This window comes from Diadema antillarum, unplaced genomic scaffold, assembly GCF_040938485.1.
Source record: "Diadema antillarum isolate AM-2024a unplaced genomic scaffold, OU_Dant_1.0 seq00000002_RagTag, whole genome shotgun sequence".
Lineage (NCBI taxonomy): Eukaryota > Metazoa > Echinodermata > Echinoidea > Diadematoida > Diadematidae > Diadema > Diadema antillarum.
In genome coordinates, this window is record NW_027271124.1 from 614,295 (window position 1) to 630,638 (window position 16,344).

A 16,344-nucleotide genomic window follows, 5' to 3' on the forward strand; every position below is an offset into this window, starting at 1 on the left:
ATTCAGGATATTAACCCCCTCAATGTCAAAAACTAGTATAGTTTAAGGTGGTCCTTCGGCAAAGGCCTTTGCCCGAACGGCGACTTCATCCAGTTGGCAAAGGGTCTGAAAACCAGACTATACCAAATTGCGATTGTTTACAAGCAGAGCGCCACTACAACAAAATATTGAAAGGTTTGAATTAAAAGTGCAGCCGAGCCCGGCAGTGTAAACGGACAAAATTGTGGGGCTCTGCTCAGCCCAGCCCCGCACTGTAAACGGGGTCCTATACTTATACATATGTACTTGGATTTGTATGAAGGGATGGACATCATGCAAATTTTGTAAAACCACCTTGAAAAGCAGGGTAAAGGAAACAGCAACTGACTGGGCTTACAAAAAAAAAAAAGTGAACAACATTAGTGCATACTTGTACGCTAGTATTACTCACTGTAAATGACATGAGTCTTGACTTTAAAAAAAATAACAATAATAATTTGCCACTGAATGAAGTATAAACAATAATTCCTGGTCAAAGCAAAGACAGATTAGGTAAATCACTCATAGTCATGTTGAGATGTAAGTGAAACTAAAAACTGTCATAATATTGTGAGAAGAATCTTGAACTTAGTTTCACTTTTATATTGTACATGTATGCTGCCAGGACTGGTTTTGAAATCTCCATCTTACAGCTGTATTATATCAATACATCACTTGTATCCATCATGTTTGCCAGGTGAAGAACTACATACAGCAGTTTTTAAAAGCATTAGTTATGCTTAGACTGTGATCCTAAACTTCAAGTTCAGCTAACTTTGAGGATAAGTTCATAGTTAAGTACAACTGTGTAGACGCACTCGAGGTAAAGCTAACTTAAGGTTAACTTGATAATAAAACCACAAAATTTCTCAGGGTTAAACTCTATCCACGAGCAGTCCGGGTCCCCACCCCAAGTTATGCATCATGTGGACACGATAATCAATTAAACTCGAAGGTAAGTGTGACCTCTCCGTGAACCCCCATTCCCTTTATATTCCAGGTCAGCCCCTCAAATATGAATACAGTGACCCTCGTACTGGGGTCATCATGAACTTCCAGTTCTGTGGTTTTATCATCGAGTGGGACTCCTCGTAGAAATATGTGGGAAGGAGCTTATCATCGCTGATACGCTACCTTCGATTACAAGCTTTGTCGTGTGGACGTGTGTCGAAGTAAAGGGGCAACAGCTTGTCCTTGAAGTTAGCTTACCTTGAAGTTTAAGGATCACCGCCTCAATGTAACTAATGTCAGGACATTCCTTATAACAATATTTATAATTGTAACCATATACTGTAAAACGAGGAATGTTCGCGTGCATTTTAATTTCACGATTTTTGCAAGAGCCAAGATTCGTGAAATTAAAATGCACATGAAAGTTCTTGTCTACCTATACGCATTGAATGTTAGAGGCAACTTGCGAAAATTTCATGCCGCGAAAATATCATGTTTTACAGTATGCAGGTCCATAATTGTTAGAAAACATGAGCATCACTGGCAAACAGCTTTGTTAGCCAGTTGACTAGATATTGATAGATCAATTGAAGGTCTTGTTCAAGCTTGTATCAGTGCAAACACAAATTGTGACTAAAGTCAAATAATCCCTGAGCTACTGTGTGAGAGACTCACAAGTTAACTTTTCATACATTTCATGCAAACTCTATAATTATGGATGCTGAAGACGTTAATGAATATCAAGGGTATTGTGTCGGCATAACACATTCTTCAAGACAAACTAAATGGGAAACTGATCCTCAACACATATCAGGGAAAATTATGCATTGGTCTTGGGTATACCAGACACACAAGATTTCCACACAGAGTCACTTTGAGGCCTTTGAGACGCCCATGGGATGGAATTACTCTATGTTTAAGATCATGGTGGCAACAGCAGATCCGTTTGCCCAAAACGCAGTATGCAGTGTGATTTGGGCAATTTTTTTTTAATTCCTTCTGTGTTCCTGTTAAGATTTCTCACTGTCTATCACAAGGTGTCCAGGCTGGGCCATAGGGAAAAGGGATGCCAAGTACTGGAGACTCAGCAGTACTGTAGTACTATAGGCACACTATGGTTTGGCCCATGTTCTACCACGAATACCATGTTTATCCCCTCCCAGCCCTTTACATTCTGATGGGGTCCCTCAAATGTAAAATGTAATATGTTCTGATCAAGGAAGTATTAAACTTAATAAAGCAAAGATGGCTCTTGCTACATTGTAGCTAGAAAACAGACAACAACCAAAATGTTATTGATTAGGAACAAACAAATATTTGATAATGTCTACTTGTACCAATCGGGATTTAAGAATTGAAACAATTTCAGAAAGTCACAGCTTGCCGTCCACACAATAATCATTGGGCTGTAGTCTAAAGTTTAAATGTATTAACCCGTTTCAGACTAGTCCCGAGTATACTGGAGGAGGTGTCTATGGAAATGCACAATAAAGCAAAATCAATTTGTCCTCAATGGGTTAAGAGGTTTACTGGCCAATGAACAGGCACTAACAACTGTAAGTTTCAATGGCTCTCACAAGATCCATGTCAAACCTGCAATTCCACACACACGTGATACTTTAATTGAATCACCACTTAAAGTAGATGATGCGTCTACTTGTACCTACTAGTGTGCAGCCACGTAGTCCATGACAGATTTGATGTGGAATAACCACTGTAAAACTTCCCAGCTAAAATTTTGGTTAGGCTTCAATGGTTTTGAAAAGACCTTCATGCCAACCCTGCTATTCCAAACACAGTCGTGACACTTTTATGTAATGGTGTAAAGCAGATTATCAATGATGCATGTACATTTGTACTAGTGTAGTCCAGAAAAGATTTGCAATGTACATTGTAGTGATCACTTTCCACTATTATTACACAACTTTTGAATTAGACTTCAATGACTCTGAAAAGATCTACCAGTACGTCAAATCTACTATTCCACACATACATGCTATCATAAAAGCTGATTATCAATGATGCATTTTTATGTATTAGTTGTACTACAGTCTGTTTGAACAAATTGAGATCCTATCACACCAGGGATGCTAATCTGCCAATTTGCATGAAAAACCATCATGGGCTTTTTCAGAAGAAGTTGAAAATGTAAAAAGTTTACACCCAACAGATGATGCACAATGGACGGTGAATGATCACAAAAGTTCACTTTCACAAGCCTTTGGATGAAATGAGATAAACATGCAAAGCTTCAATACATCATACATGTATTAAAGGGATGGTACAGTATTGGTGGAGATGAGAATTGGGCTTTTAACTTTTTGCGAGATACCAAGAAAACACTTATGATACATTACAGAGCATACCATTTTAAGAGGAATTCAAAGTTTATTTAATGAAAATCGGGTGTGGAATGATTGAAACATCAAAAAAACAAAGTAAAACAAAGCGATCGTAATAAAGTGTGGGTCCCACAATTTATTAGAATCGCTCTTTTTTTGATATCTCAGCCATTTCAAAACCAATTTTCATCAAAGAAATGTTGAATTCTTCATAGAATTACATGCTCTTTCATATTTCGTAATCTGAGGTTTCTCATTATCTCACCAAAAAATGTTAGAAACCTGAAATTAGGTCTCAACCAAAACTGTATGATCCCTTTAAGTGGATCTCTTACAATAAAAGAGGACAGGCATTTGCCTAAAGGAAGTATCTTGACATAATATCCATCAGGAATCTTGAGCACTGTCAAAAAGAATATACAACTGTAAATCCTTCAACAACTTTATCAAACAAACAGCACTTCATGTGCAAAGAAAGTGGTGATGGCTCACTCAGGTGACCATGAAGATCATGTCACATGACTTTAAATTATTTATTTTTTATATTTATTTGAACGAAACTCAATTTTCAAGAATGACAGTGATTATTATAGATGCACCCAAGAGATATTAATACACAAAATTGTGACCGCTCATCAAAAAACTAACAAAAAGTCGCACACCCTGCTTTTAGATGAGGACTCAAAAAAGGTGAAATGGGTCAATCTAGTCAATCTTGAGTTTTCATATACAGTTAACCTCGCATGAGTCGAAGCTCTCGGGACTGACAAAAATGCGTCGACTTAAGTGAACTTCGACTCTCGCGAGAGTCGATTTTTTTTTTCCCGACTCACAGGTATGTACATGTATTATAGTACATTTGCATGCATGTGTGTGTGTGTGCGTGCGTGTGTGTGTTTGTATTCAAATTTGTCTGTTCTTGAAGATAATGTTCTTATTTTGTTCTAGTATATGACATATATAACATATATATATATATAACATATATATATATATATATATATATATATATATATATATATAAAACATAATATATGACTGTTATGATAATGTGGGTGTGCACAATTCATCATTATTTTGTTCACGTTGAACATTGAGTCGCTGTGGTAACAGTATACAAATTAATCGTTATTAATTGTTTGATGGGGGTATTAATCACACTGAGTGATAGTTTTAGTTTTGATTTGTACACATGTGGTTTGAGTTGTAGTTTTAGTTTTGATTGTACACATGTGGTAACAGTATACACATTAATGAGTTTACATTCTCCGTGTTTGATGGGGTATTAATCACATTGAGTGATAGTTTTAGTTTTGATTTGTACACATGTGGTTTGAGTTTTAGTTTTAGTTTTGATTTTACACATGTGGTAACAGTATACAAATTAATGAGTTTACATTCTCCGTGTTTGACGAGGTATTAATCACATTGAGTGATAGTTTTAGTTTTGATTTGTACACAGTCATGTGCTTCATTTTCATTTTTACGCTGACGACAATGATGATTATGTTCTAAGAGGTTAGAGGCTTAGGGTTGGGGGTCGGGTGGAAATCCAGGAATCTCCTACATTTATGTTGACGTATTTTTTTTTCAGTTTTTGAAATTAATGTATGAATATATTTATAAATGAAGTCAAGGGTTGGATGATTATATTAGATTTGTACAGTGTTTTTTTTTTTATGTTTTGAAGTTTGATAAGGATTATGGAGTTAAGGGGGGGGGGGATCAGGGGTTGAGTGATAATTTTTTAATGATTGTTAAATGTTTCTTAAGGTGCAACATGTGTGGGTTCACATGCCTACGGGCAATAGTAAGTGTATTTACTTTTGTGTGCCCCGACCCTCATGTAGTCTCCATTCATTTCATTTTCACATTGTGTAACGTGTACAGTACAGTGTATCCTTTGTAATGTTCATTCTGGTTTTTGTTTCATGTGTGTGATGTTAATGATATGTATCCTATATTCTTTACTTGGTCGAATAAATGATAATAATAATAATAATAACTAAATTGAACATGGAATTTGTATCAATACTAGTGTAGTTAAACGTAGTTCTGAGAATGTCTGCGCTAAAATGTGGCAATGTGCATGTGCTATGTCTATGGTGCAACATAGGTAGCCATCTCTGTCAACCTACCATGAGACAAACACTCTCCCAGGCCCATCCCACCTCCATTGAACAAAATTACGCACAAACAAGCTCTGCTCACTTGGCCTGTCAATAAAATATTAAAGCAGCGATTGGTTGACCAAGGAGTTCTGGCTTGACATGGATAAAGTATGGATGTGCTGTGTGTATGGATAAAGTATGGATCGATGTACTGTGTGTATACATGTATACATGTGTGTATTCGACATGCGTGCAGAGCGGAACGGTGAGTGTGCATGCTTACCTGCAGCAGGTCAGGGACGGGGTTCTGCGACATGCCGATTTTTTGTTCTCCTCTAAATGTAATAGTACAGTCTGCTATGTCGAAATAATGGGTCCCGTGAGATTTTCGTGCAAAAATTGATTTTTAAAGCTAACTTGGTCAATTTGGGGGTGCTGAATCCAAAAAACTTTGGTTACATTTTTTTCCGACCATGTCTTCAGCCGCCATTTTGAATTTCAAAATGGCCGCCATAGCAAACTGTAATTTGACCCAATTCTCATAATGTGAGCATCATAGAAGGTTCAAATTTGATGCAAAAAGCATGTTTATGATGTCAGACATTCTGATGCACCATTTTCTGATACCATAGATAGTTTTGATACAGTTTTTTAACAGCCATCTTGAAATTCAAAATGGCCTCCATTGCTAAATATATATTTTACCCATATCTAAGGTTGTAAGCATTATGGAAAGTATAAATTTGGGGCAAAAAGCATGCCTGTGATGTCAGACAAGCTATACATTTTGTTTTAAATGATGGATCATTTTCATTGGCGGCCATCTTGAAATTCAAAATGGCCACAATAAAAAGTGTAATTGGGCCTGTACCTCATATCGCATACATTGTGTAAGGTTCTAATTAGGGGCAAAGAGCATGCGTATGCTATCAGACATTCTGAAACATCTTTTTCTGAAACGATGGTTCATTTTGATATTGAAGGTGGCCATCTTGAAATTCAAAATGGCCGCCAAACCAGAACGTATATTTTGACCCATATCTCATGTTGTAAGCAATAAAGAAAGTTCACATTTCGGGCATAAACCGGGTTCATGATGTTGACCATTCAGATGCACTTTTTCCCTCCCTTAAATTGCAGATCACTATCAAGGCGGCCATCTTAACATTCAAAATGGCTGCTTTTCAGCTAGTATCTCTGGTTACAAGCAACTTTTAGACATATGAATGTTTATGGTGGCATACAGTATACATTCTTTCAAAAAACACACATAGGGCCTGTACATTCTGTAATAATGGATTATTCGCATTGGCCGCCACTCTTGAAATTCAAGATGGATTTTGACCATATTTGGTGCTGTAAGATCTTTAACTGCAAACCCAAGCATGCTGGAACACTCATAACGTTCAGTGAATTGCGTAGGCGGGACTGCTTCCTGTCCTGTAGATATACACTGCCATGTTGAAATGCAAAATGGCTGCCATGGGAAACATTCCTTTAAAAGCATTGCGTTTGGGTAAAAATTGTGAATGGGAAATCATGTGATTCTGACGTCAAAACAAATGAATTTTAAAAGAACCTCTTAATAACTGTGTCTGAGTGACTAAATGCCCTATTTAGACGATTTCGTTTTAGAGTTTACAACATTAGCCCTACATTCTAAAAATTCATGGGATAGTCACTTTAATAGATAATGTCTTCTAGGCTCATTCCCTGCATATGTTTTTGAAGTCACCGCACTTTAAAGGGGATGGCTAGTAACCGATCGGTGGGAATCAGTGGGAATGCTGGAGGATAATTGTTCCAATCCTTGTGGGATTCATTTAAGAGTACATTATTGTTGTGTGAAAATTAGTTGCTTCAGAATGGTCTCATATTCAAGTAATGTGCAGTTTAATGTTTCCAGGTTAGCGTGCCTGGTCAGTGACGGGGCATTAATCTGCACATTACTTGAATATGAGACCGTTCTAAAGCAAATAATTTTCACATAACAACAGTAGATATATAATGTACTCTTAAATGAATCCCACAAGGATTTGAACAATCATCCCTCAGCATTCCCACTGATTCCCACTGATCAGCTACTAGTCATCCCCTTTAAGGCTGTACACAAGGGAGAATTGGTTCTATAAAATTCTTCCAGAAACAGTGACTTTTGCATTTCTTGCTCTGAGCATGATAATGAATTCTGTGGCCACCGTTGGTGTAGGAAGCTCAAAGCATTTAATTGAACATTTTATGCATACCCTCTGGAAATAACTACAATGTAAATATCATATTTCCTTGTAGTAGAGGCACAAATTACTTGTAGGTTGTGAGAGTTTACGAGCTTTGCTCTCTGGATTTGTTTTATCAAGACTCTGCGAGGGTAGAGCGGGAGATTGTCCTGGTTGAAGTCATCCACGCCAAACTTCTGGAAGGCATAGACTGTGTCATTGCACATTCTGCATGATTCCAGGTTTAGATATCTTGGTCCATCTGCTCTTTGAGATATCCTCAAATTTTCAACTTCAGCCAGCACCAGTAAAAGGCATGAAAAAGCAGACCTTTGTTTTTTTTCGCAACGAACTGCAGAACATAATCTCTCAATAATGTCAGTTGTACTTTTATCATTTCCTTTTCCAGTGATGGAGCAGATATCATGCAATCCAGTAAGTAAAGCAAACTTACAAGATCCATGAGGAGAATTGAAATGTCAGTGTCTACGTAATAATCATCAATATCTCTGATTTTCCCGTTGCTCTTGAAGTAGCATCTACATACAATGGAATGAGGCTATCCGTTTCCTCGTTGTGAGTGACGGGTGACAGCTCCCATGGCATCTTTCATGAACCCTTTGTTTCTTTTCTTTCCGTGATGTGGTCTCTGTGTCAGATGGAAATGACTGCTCAGTACTTCAACTTTCAAGCTGATTATATGGCTCAGTTTTGTGGGTTTCTAAGGCATGGGTATGGAAAATGAACCTTTGTTAGTGAGAATGAGGAGAAGGCCATGAAATTATGAGATGAAGAGTGATTGTGGAATTAATAAAACTTGTACCTTCCGATAATTGTATCGTTCAGCAATGACTGGATAATGACAGGTCTATCAGACTGCAGAACCAGTAGAAATGTTATAAGAAGTTGGTGATCCTCTTAAGCTTAATGACTTTGGATCCAATCTTACATGGTGTATTTTAATTGCACGAGTTGAATGTCTGTCCTTTTTCATACTATCCCAGAGATTAATATATTTTAATTCTCCTAGATACAAATTCTTAGTACAGAACATGAAAACTTCCCTTTTCATCTCTTTCGAGAAAAATCCCCCTTGAATGTTTCCGATAGCTGATTTCCAAACATCACATTCATCAGCTTCAAGGCAATGACAATTCTTTAGATTACCCTCATGTGATGGTCTTCTAAATTGTGGAGGAATTCTGATGCATGCAAAGCGCCACAGAACCGAGCTATTATTGCTCCTTTGTTGTTTTAGAATCATTGGCTGTACAGCAGTAAGCATTTTGGAAGTCTTAATAATTGAAGATGACCCACTTAAAGGCAATCAGGAACGAGACATGAAAACTCGTCACATTGAGGACGAGTTAGGTGATACGCTTGTGGTGATCAGATGACGGTCATCTGCGATCGACAAAGAAAAGAATGTGATATAGGCACCTTGAAAATATATTGAGCGTGCATGCCAAACCGTTTCTGTAACCACTCGGCCACGGGTCATCCATGGAAATGGTAAGACAAAAAAAAAATACACACAACAATGTATAGATATAACAGGGGGAAAGTCAATGCCCACTCAACTATTAAACGTGGCCGTGTGAACATCTATTGCATTGATAGACGGAAAAGCGGCCTTGTAACGACTGAGGTCGCTATGCCATTTCTGGCAACTTGGGAAAAATACGTCCCGCAGACATAAAACCTATAATCGGCTGGTTTTTTATACCTTGCCTTTAATCACGCACGTGTGCAACCTTACGTCTCTGAGACGTCACCTTTAACCTCTCAGTCATACGTCTCGACGAGAAAATATGAGGAACGTAAACTTATATGTGAAAGATGACTCAGGAATCGTTTCGTCCATCTTCCATTCTCATTTTCAGTTTTATGCTGCAAAATACTCAACCTGGTGAGAAGATAAAAAAATAAATAAAATGTATGATTACTGCAGCTTATTGTCTCAGCTACAACATACTTAAGTTTCAGAGGAATTCAAAATCAAGTGAGGTAAAGGTGCTCGAGCGTTATCGAGTCAATGCATGGATAAAAAACAAAAATCCCCTTTCATAGACATAACGTACAATCTTCGCTGATTTCGATATCTCGCCTTTAACCATACATTCTAGCATGATGACGTCATCAAATTAGAAAATAACGATATGGACTTGAAAGTTGTTCAATGTATAACATATTCATCGTACGTTGTCAGTTTGCTATTGACATGACGATCGATCACATGAACATGAGGCAGCTATTAGTACCTGTATGAAATTATTATAGGCATGGTTATCAAATTCCCCTAAAATTTCCTTATAATTGCTTTATTTTTACACACAGTTAAGCTATCCCTTTAAACTCGTCACAGTTTAATTAGAATCATTAACATCATACATTAGTACCATATTCAGTTCCATAGCTGATCACGTTTGCTAATTAATTAAGATTAATTGTCTAGAATGTGTCATAATGGCCAACCTGTATACACACGTACACACACACACAATGCTAAATGTATGTATCAAACCTCTGTAACACAACTTTGAACTAACTGTAGGAATTATCGCTGTACTTATCATCTATACTTTTTATCACTATCTGAAACTCCACAAAAACCACTAATTGACAAATAATCATCAATACAGAAGACTGACTTAAAGGAACAATTCAAATACCTTTTTTACAATGTATAGCTTGTTCCATGTATAAATCAGCACAAAGTAACCACGACTACATTGTGTTACTGAATTGATATGAACAAATTTCATTTTATTACAATATTTTTAATCAGTTTGAAAAGCCCAGCCTGCAAAATTTTGCAGCAGTCGAAGTAATGCAGTCTCCAACGCAAAACAAAGGGATACTATGTGAGTGTGTGCGTATAGTTGTGTTTACATGCGAACGTGATTTCTACATGGACGAAGGTGTAGTACTCCATTGAAGAAAAAACAAATTAAAAAAATAATTATTTTCTTTCGTGCTCTTGTGAGGTTCGAACCCGTACGTGTGCAACCTCACGTTTCTGAGACGACGCCTCTAACCACTCGGCCATACGTCTCGACGAGAAAATTAGAGGAACGTAGATTTATGTACGTGAAAGATGAATCAGGAATCGTTTCGTCCACATTCCATTCTCATTTTCAGTTTTAAATTGCAAAATTGTCAACCTCATGAGGAGATTTCAAAGAATAAAATGCATGATTACTGCAGCTTATTGTCACAGCTACAACATACTTAAGTTTCAGAGGAAATGAAACAAAATCAGCTGAGATAAAGGTGCTTAAACGTTGTTAAGTCAATGCATGGTTTAAAAAAAACTCACCTCCCATAGACAATACACGTAAACTTGTCCGATTTTGCGTCTTTACCTTTAATCACAATTTAAGGTATGATGACGTCATCAAATATCAAAAGCATGATATGGACTTAAAAGGCAAATGTTCAAAGTACAACATATCTGAATTTGGGATAATATTGAGCTTAAACAACAGAGATACGAGTAAATGAATGACAGAAACAGTACCTCAAAAAAATTAATTCCACTTTTTTGATTTCAGATGATGATATGATGACGTCATGAGTTTTCCTGGCAATATTGGTACTTGAAACGTTATTTCCAATTCATATGCTTTTGTAATATGCAATAGAAATATAGGGTCAATGGACGATTTAAAGAGCTATGCCGAAATAAACAAAGACATGTTTTTTCACTATATTTGCAGAAAGACGCGCGCGCGGAATTTCAAATTTGACGCCAGTGCATTTCTTTGTTATAGGTCAACATCGATCGGAAATCAATGGATATTGTTACTCAAAGTATCAGGAATCCAAATCATGATGCATTTTCATGTTGCTTACGCCCTCTGCGCGCGAAATTGCGCGGACGGACGCGCACGCGAGAAAATGTTTGAAACGCTTAAAATTGTCTGAAACTTCGAGATTTCCCATTGGGAAGTCGTTTTGAGCCTTTTAAAATTTTGACGCGCGCAAACGCGCGCGTAATGAAGACCTGGGTAACTAGCGTTAAAAAGTAAGATAGAGCGTGACCTGAACTTTATGTCCACCGAAAATGATACAGAAATGATATCCAGTTATGAAGTTATGATCGATCATGTGACAAGGTCCGAAAATCACAAAATGGCGCCTAGATGACGTCATAGATATGTTACTGTCATGAAAACCTTATTGTGGCTAGATTTTGTCATGAGACATGTTGACTGAAAATGTCATGTTATTCCGTAATGTCATTGTTGAGATATTGACGACACAAAATGTGGCAGAAAGAAAGAAGAATAAAAAAAAAGAGAAATTTTGGCAATCACAATAGGTGATACGCTGATAGCGTATCACCTAAAAAGCCTACTCATTCCTTATTCATTCTGTATTATTCCAGAAATATATCTAGTGTCTAGCAAATCTTGTTTCAGTTTGTGGCCAACAAACAAGCTTGTGAATGGGATGCCTGTTAGGGTGACCATGTCATTTCTTGCCATTGGCCATTGCGAGACTTTTCCTTGTTTGTCTTTATTATCTTGAGGCAGCATCAAGTTTTTGAAGATCACCTTCAGTTGTATCAATGCTTACTTTTGTAAAAATATTTTATTGACTGGGTTTAAATATAATCATTAACGAGGTTCCACGATGCAAAATAATGTGTTCCCCGAGAGGCAAAAACAAACCGCTTTAGCGTGCAGTTCGCGAACCGCATATACCCGCCTGGCTATTATCATATGGGATGTAACGCTTACACGCTTGCCCACAAGTATGGGACAGTGGTATGCCCCCTCCCCCCATACGCAGTTTTTGCCCCTCAGCATGGCTTGATGACGTCATTGGAACCTCGTTCTTACATTTTGAATTTACGGCGACCATTTTGAATTGAGAGATGGCTGTCATTCTGCTTGACCTGGTAATGAATTCGGTCTATCTAGAACAATTTTGGCAAATTCATCTAAGGCGCTTACAACAGTACCCGGTATAATATGTTTTCTATGGCAGCCATCTTGAATTTCAACATGGTGGCCTGTCTAATGATCCACAATTAGGAAACAGCTGTACTGGTATGTTGGACACCACAAGCATGTGCATTCTTGAAAATTTGATGCTTCAATTGCAACGTGAGATATGGGTAAAAACGTTATGGCGGCCATTTTGAATTTCAAGATGGCAGCCTACAAACTGTACAAAACAATCCACAATATCACAAAAAGATATATCAGAGTGTCTGATATCCCACAACGATGCATTTTGCACCAAATTTGAAGCTTCTACAATACTCACTTTATGAGATATGGGTCAAATTACAGTTTGCTACATGGCGGCCATTTTGAAATTCAAGATGGCAGCCTACAAATTGTATCAAAACAATCCACAATATCAGAAAAAGATATATCAGAGTGTCTGACATCACACTCATGCATTTTGCACCAGATTTGAAGCTTCTACAATGCTCACTTTATGAAATATGGGTCAAAATACAGTTTGGTATGGCGGCCATTTTGAAATTCAAAATGGCGGCTGAAGACGTGGTTAGAAATAATGGAACCAAAGTTTTTTGGATTCAGCACCCCCAAATTGACAAAGTTAGCTAATAAAATCAATTTTGGCACAAAAATCTCACGGGATTACATAGTAGCCTCTACTATAATGAGAATGCCAGAGAAATCTTCTTCGACTCAAGTGATGTAAACTACGTGTAATTAGTACAAAAGGGACTGAATGTTTTACTTCGACACAGCCGAAATTCGACTCTCGTACTTCGGCTTATCCAAATATTTCTTAGAGAAAATACATAGGGAAAAATCGGGACTTTTTATTTTGCTTCGAGTTTAGTGATATTCGACTCACTCGACGTCGACTTATCCGAGGTTTACTGTATTTTCTGAAAGAACAAATCTTCTTCTACATCATTTGGGATTATCTATGAATAGGATGGTGTTTTAAGTTTTTTCTAGAACACTTTTTTTGGGGTAAAATAGTATGATTAGCTATGTCTTAGAGGCCCTTTTCCATAACTTAAAAACCTTTTACACACTCTTCACTTTCAACTCTAATAACTTTTGAAAGAATGATGCTACTACTTTGAAAGTTGGTAGGAATAGATGGGTTAGGAGAGTCAATTTGTATAGAGTTATACGTCATTTGAAAGCTTAGAGTCGGCTCTCTTAGAATCTGCCCGTAACTGAAAATTCATGTCTGGTGACTTTTTTGTTGGTTTTGTGGAGCAGGGTCACAATTAGAATAGCATCGGAAAAACACCTTACTTGAAGTAGTTGCTGTGACATAGAAGCAAGAGTTCTCTAGGCACTTCCCCTTTATAGGATAAGGGCAATGAGAAAAGAGAATGTTCATACCTGATTTAGGTACTTTCCAGCAAAAAAGGTTGTATAGCCAGCTTTCTGCAGGTGCGTGGCAAATGTGCTCTGCTCCGGACCCTGCTGCCAGGCAACACTGCTGCAGTTGCCATCCAACGAGTTGTTCATGGCACCATGGTTGTGTATGTAGTTACCAGTGAGGATACTTGACCGACTTGGACAGCATAGGGGACTGCTGGTAAACTGTCCATGCGCATGACATACATGTGTTAAGTGTGAATGCCTGTACAACAACACATCTTAATTTGCAGACATAAATATTGAAGTACAGTAGAAATTTAAACATCAGCATTAATAAAAGAAAGAAAATTGTAACTAAAACAAATTACAGCCACCAGTAGGACCTCCAAACTGTTTTCCTTGATTATACAAAACAAAGATATGACAGCTTTAATAGGAGCCTTGAGGTAGGGCCATGGTCAAACAAGAACTATAATGGTTGGAAGACTGAATGTACAGTAAAGGTAACAGTAAGAAGGCTCCACAGAATACTGTATTCAGCTAATCGAATTTGGTAGTCATACTGTACTTTCACAATCTGTTTGAAATCGGTCTCCATTTTGGGTTGAAAAATGCATTTTCCCCCAGCATTACTGTCCAAAATTGCAGTTCTAAAATGAGGCACAACTGTTGGTACTGGTTGCAACTGACAAGAAGATACAATGAAATGTGCTTGTTGGACCACTAGTCAACAGACATTTTGTGTCTTGAGCTTCCGATGATGAAGTTAGAATTTTTCTCACCGATCAATGAAGGACCACTTTTGGCACGTCTCATATTCTACTGGTCCGTGGAAAGAAGTTTCTGAATGTACCTTGAACCCTTTGAATTCTGAACTCTACATAAAGTTGGCATTTCATTCATTGTAATGAATGATTTGGAGGTTTTACCCACACAAGATTCAAGCCTAACCACATTAGACATGAATGGATTTTTTTTTAATGAAATGATTGATATATACTGTGCCATTTCTAGCAAATAGATTGGAAACTTGTCAATCAAAATGATGCAGCCAAGACATTTATGTACACTAAAAAACTAAAAAATACCACCGCAATGTTACAATCTTGTGAATGCATCTGGCAGCATACCCAGTTTATAAGAAGTGGCTATCTTACCCAGACTTAAGTCTGGGTACTTTGAAGAAACATTACGAAAATCACAGGGTATAATCTGTCCCTTCACAGTAAATCTGGTGGGGTTTCTTTCTTCTTCTTAATGAGAGAGCTTAAGACATGTTGTTTCTAGACACAGTTTTATTCATTACCGTATATATTTTGTTGTTGCCTCGCAGGTCAACAAAGAATCAAAATCTTTGTTCTTTGGGATACAATTATTGATTCTTGTTAGTAACTGAAGACAGATTCATACCAAATGTTTCATTTCATTCTGTATCATGTTTGACGTTATCTATATAGTGGGCACCAACAAAAAAAAAACATGAAAGGAATAAAAAACAAACCAACTACAATGGAAATTGTGGTGAGAGCTACCGTATACAAACTCTGAAGAGAGAATAAATATCACTCTACTTTACCATATTCTGAAAAGTCATCCCTTGTTTGCCAAGAAGGTTCAAAGTGTTTTTCATTGGAGTCTGTGGAGAAAGCAAAGAAAGCCAATATATATGAAACACTGTATTTAAACCAAATCAACTTGTGTACCAATAACGCATTGAAGTTAACTGCGACCAGCAGCCCCAAACGCGTACTACAGTGTACGTAGCGTAATTGGGTTGCAGACTGTAGCATTCAGGATCATAACAGAGGTAGTATCGTGGATAAATATCAACTTAAAATCTAAAAATTTCTTCAATTTGAAGACTTACAGGTGAAGTTGACGTGTTGACAACAGGTAACGTGCAACGTTTGGTTCTGCCGTACCTTTCTGTTCGAATTGATGACTTAATGTGACTCGGTCGAGAGGAACCTGGGAGAGCTACACTGAATTGACGGCCAGCGCATGCGCACACATCACATGCGCACAAATTTCAAATCCATTAACCCGATAAGATGTCTGTGTGCGCATGCGCTGGCCGTCAATTCATTGTAGTCACATTAAGTCATCAATTCGAACAGAAAGGGACTATTGGCAGAACCAAACGTTGCATGTTACCTGTTGTCAGCACTTCAACTTCACCTGTAAGTCTTCAAATTGAAAAAAAAATTTCGATTTTAAGTTGATATTTATCTGCCATTCTACCCGTCATGATCCTGAATGCTACAGTCCATAGCCCCATTATGATTATGCTACATACAATTGTAGTACGCGTTTGGGGCTGTTGGGCGCAAATACATTGAAGTGTACATATTACATGTATGCTCATCGGTAATGG

General features: G+C 37.5%; 1 protein-coding gene across 2 annotated transcripts in view; it reads right to left on the reverse strand.

Moving 5' to 3' along the window:
* Positions 1-16,344, reverse strand: part of LOC139724879 (N-acetylglucosamine-6-sulfatase-like) — a 42,953-nt gene that overhangs the window by 25,225 nt on the left and 1,384 nt on the right. For both annotated transcript variants that reach the window (XM_071636001.1, XM_071636002.1), the window contains exons 2-3: positions 15,547-15,606; positions 13,989-14,192 (exon numbers count right to left, since the gene is read on the reverse strand). In XM_071636001.1, the coding sequence (XP_071492102.1) occupies positions 13,989-14,192; positions 15,547-15,606 (264 nt within the window). The remainder of the gene's footprint in view (positions 1-13,988; positions 14,193-15,546; positions 15,607-16,344) is intronic.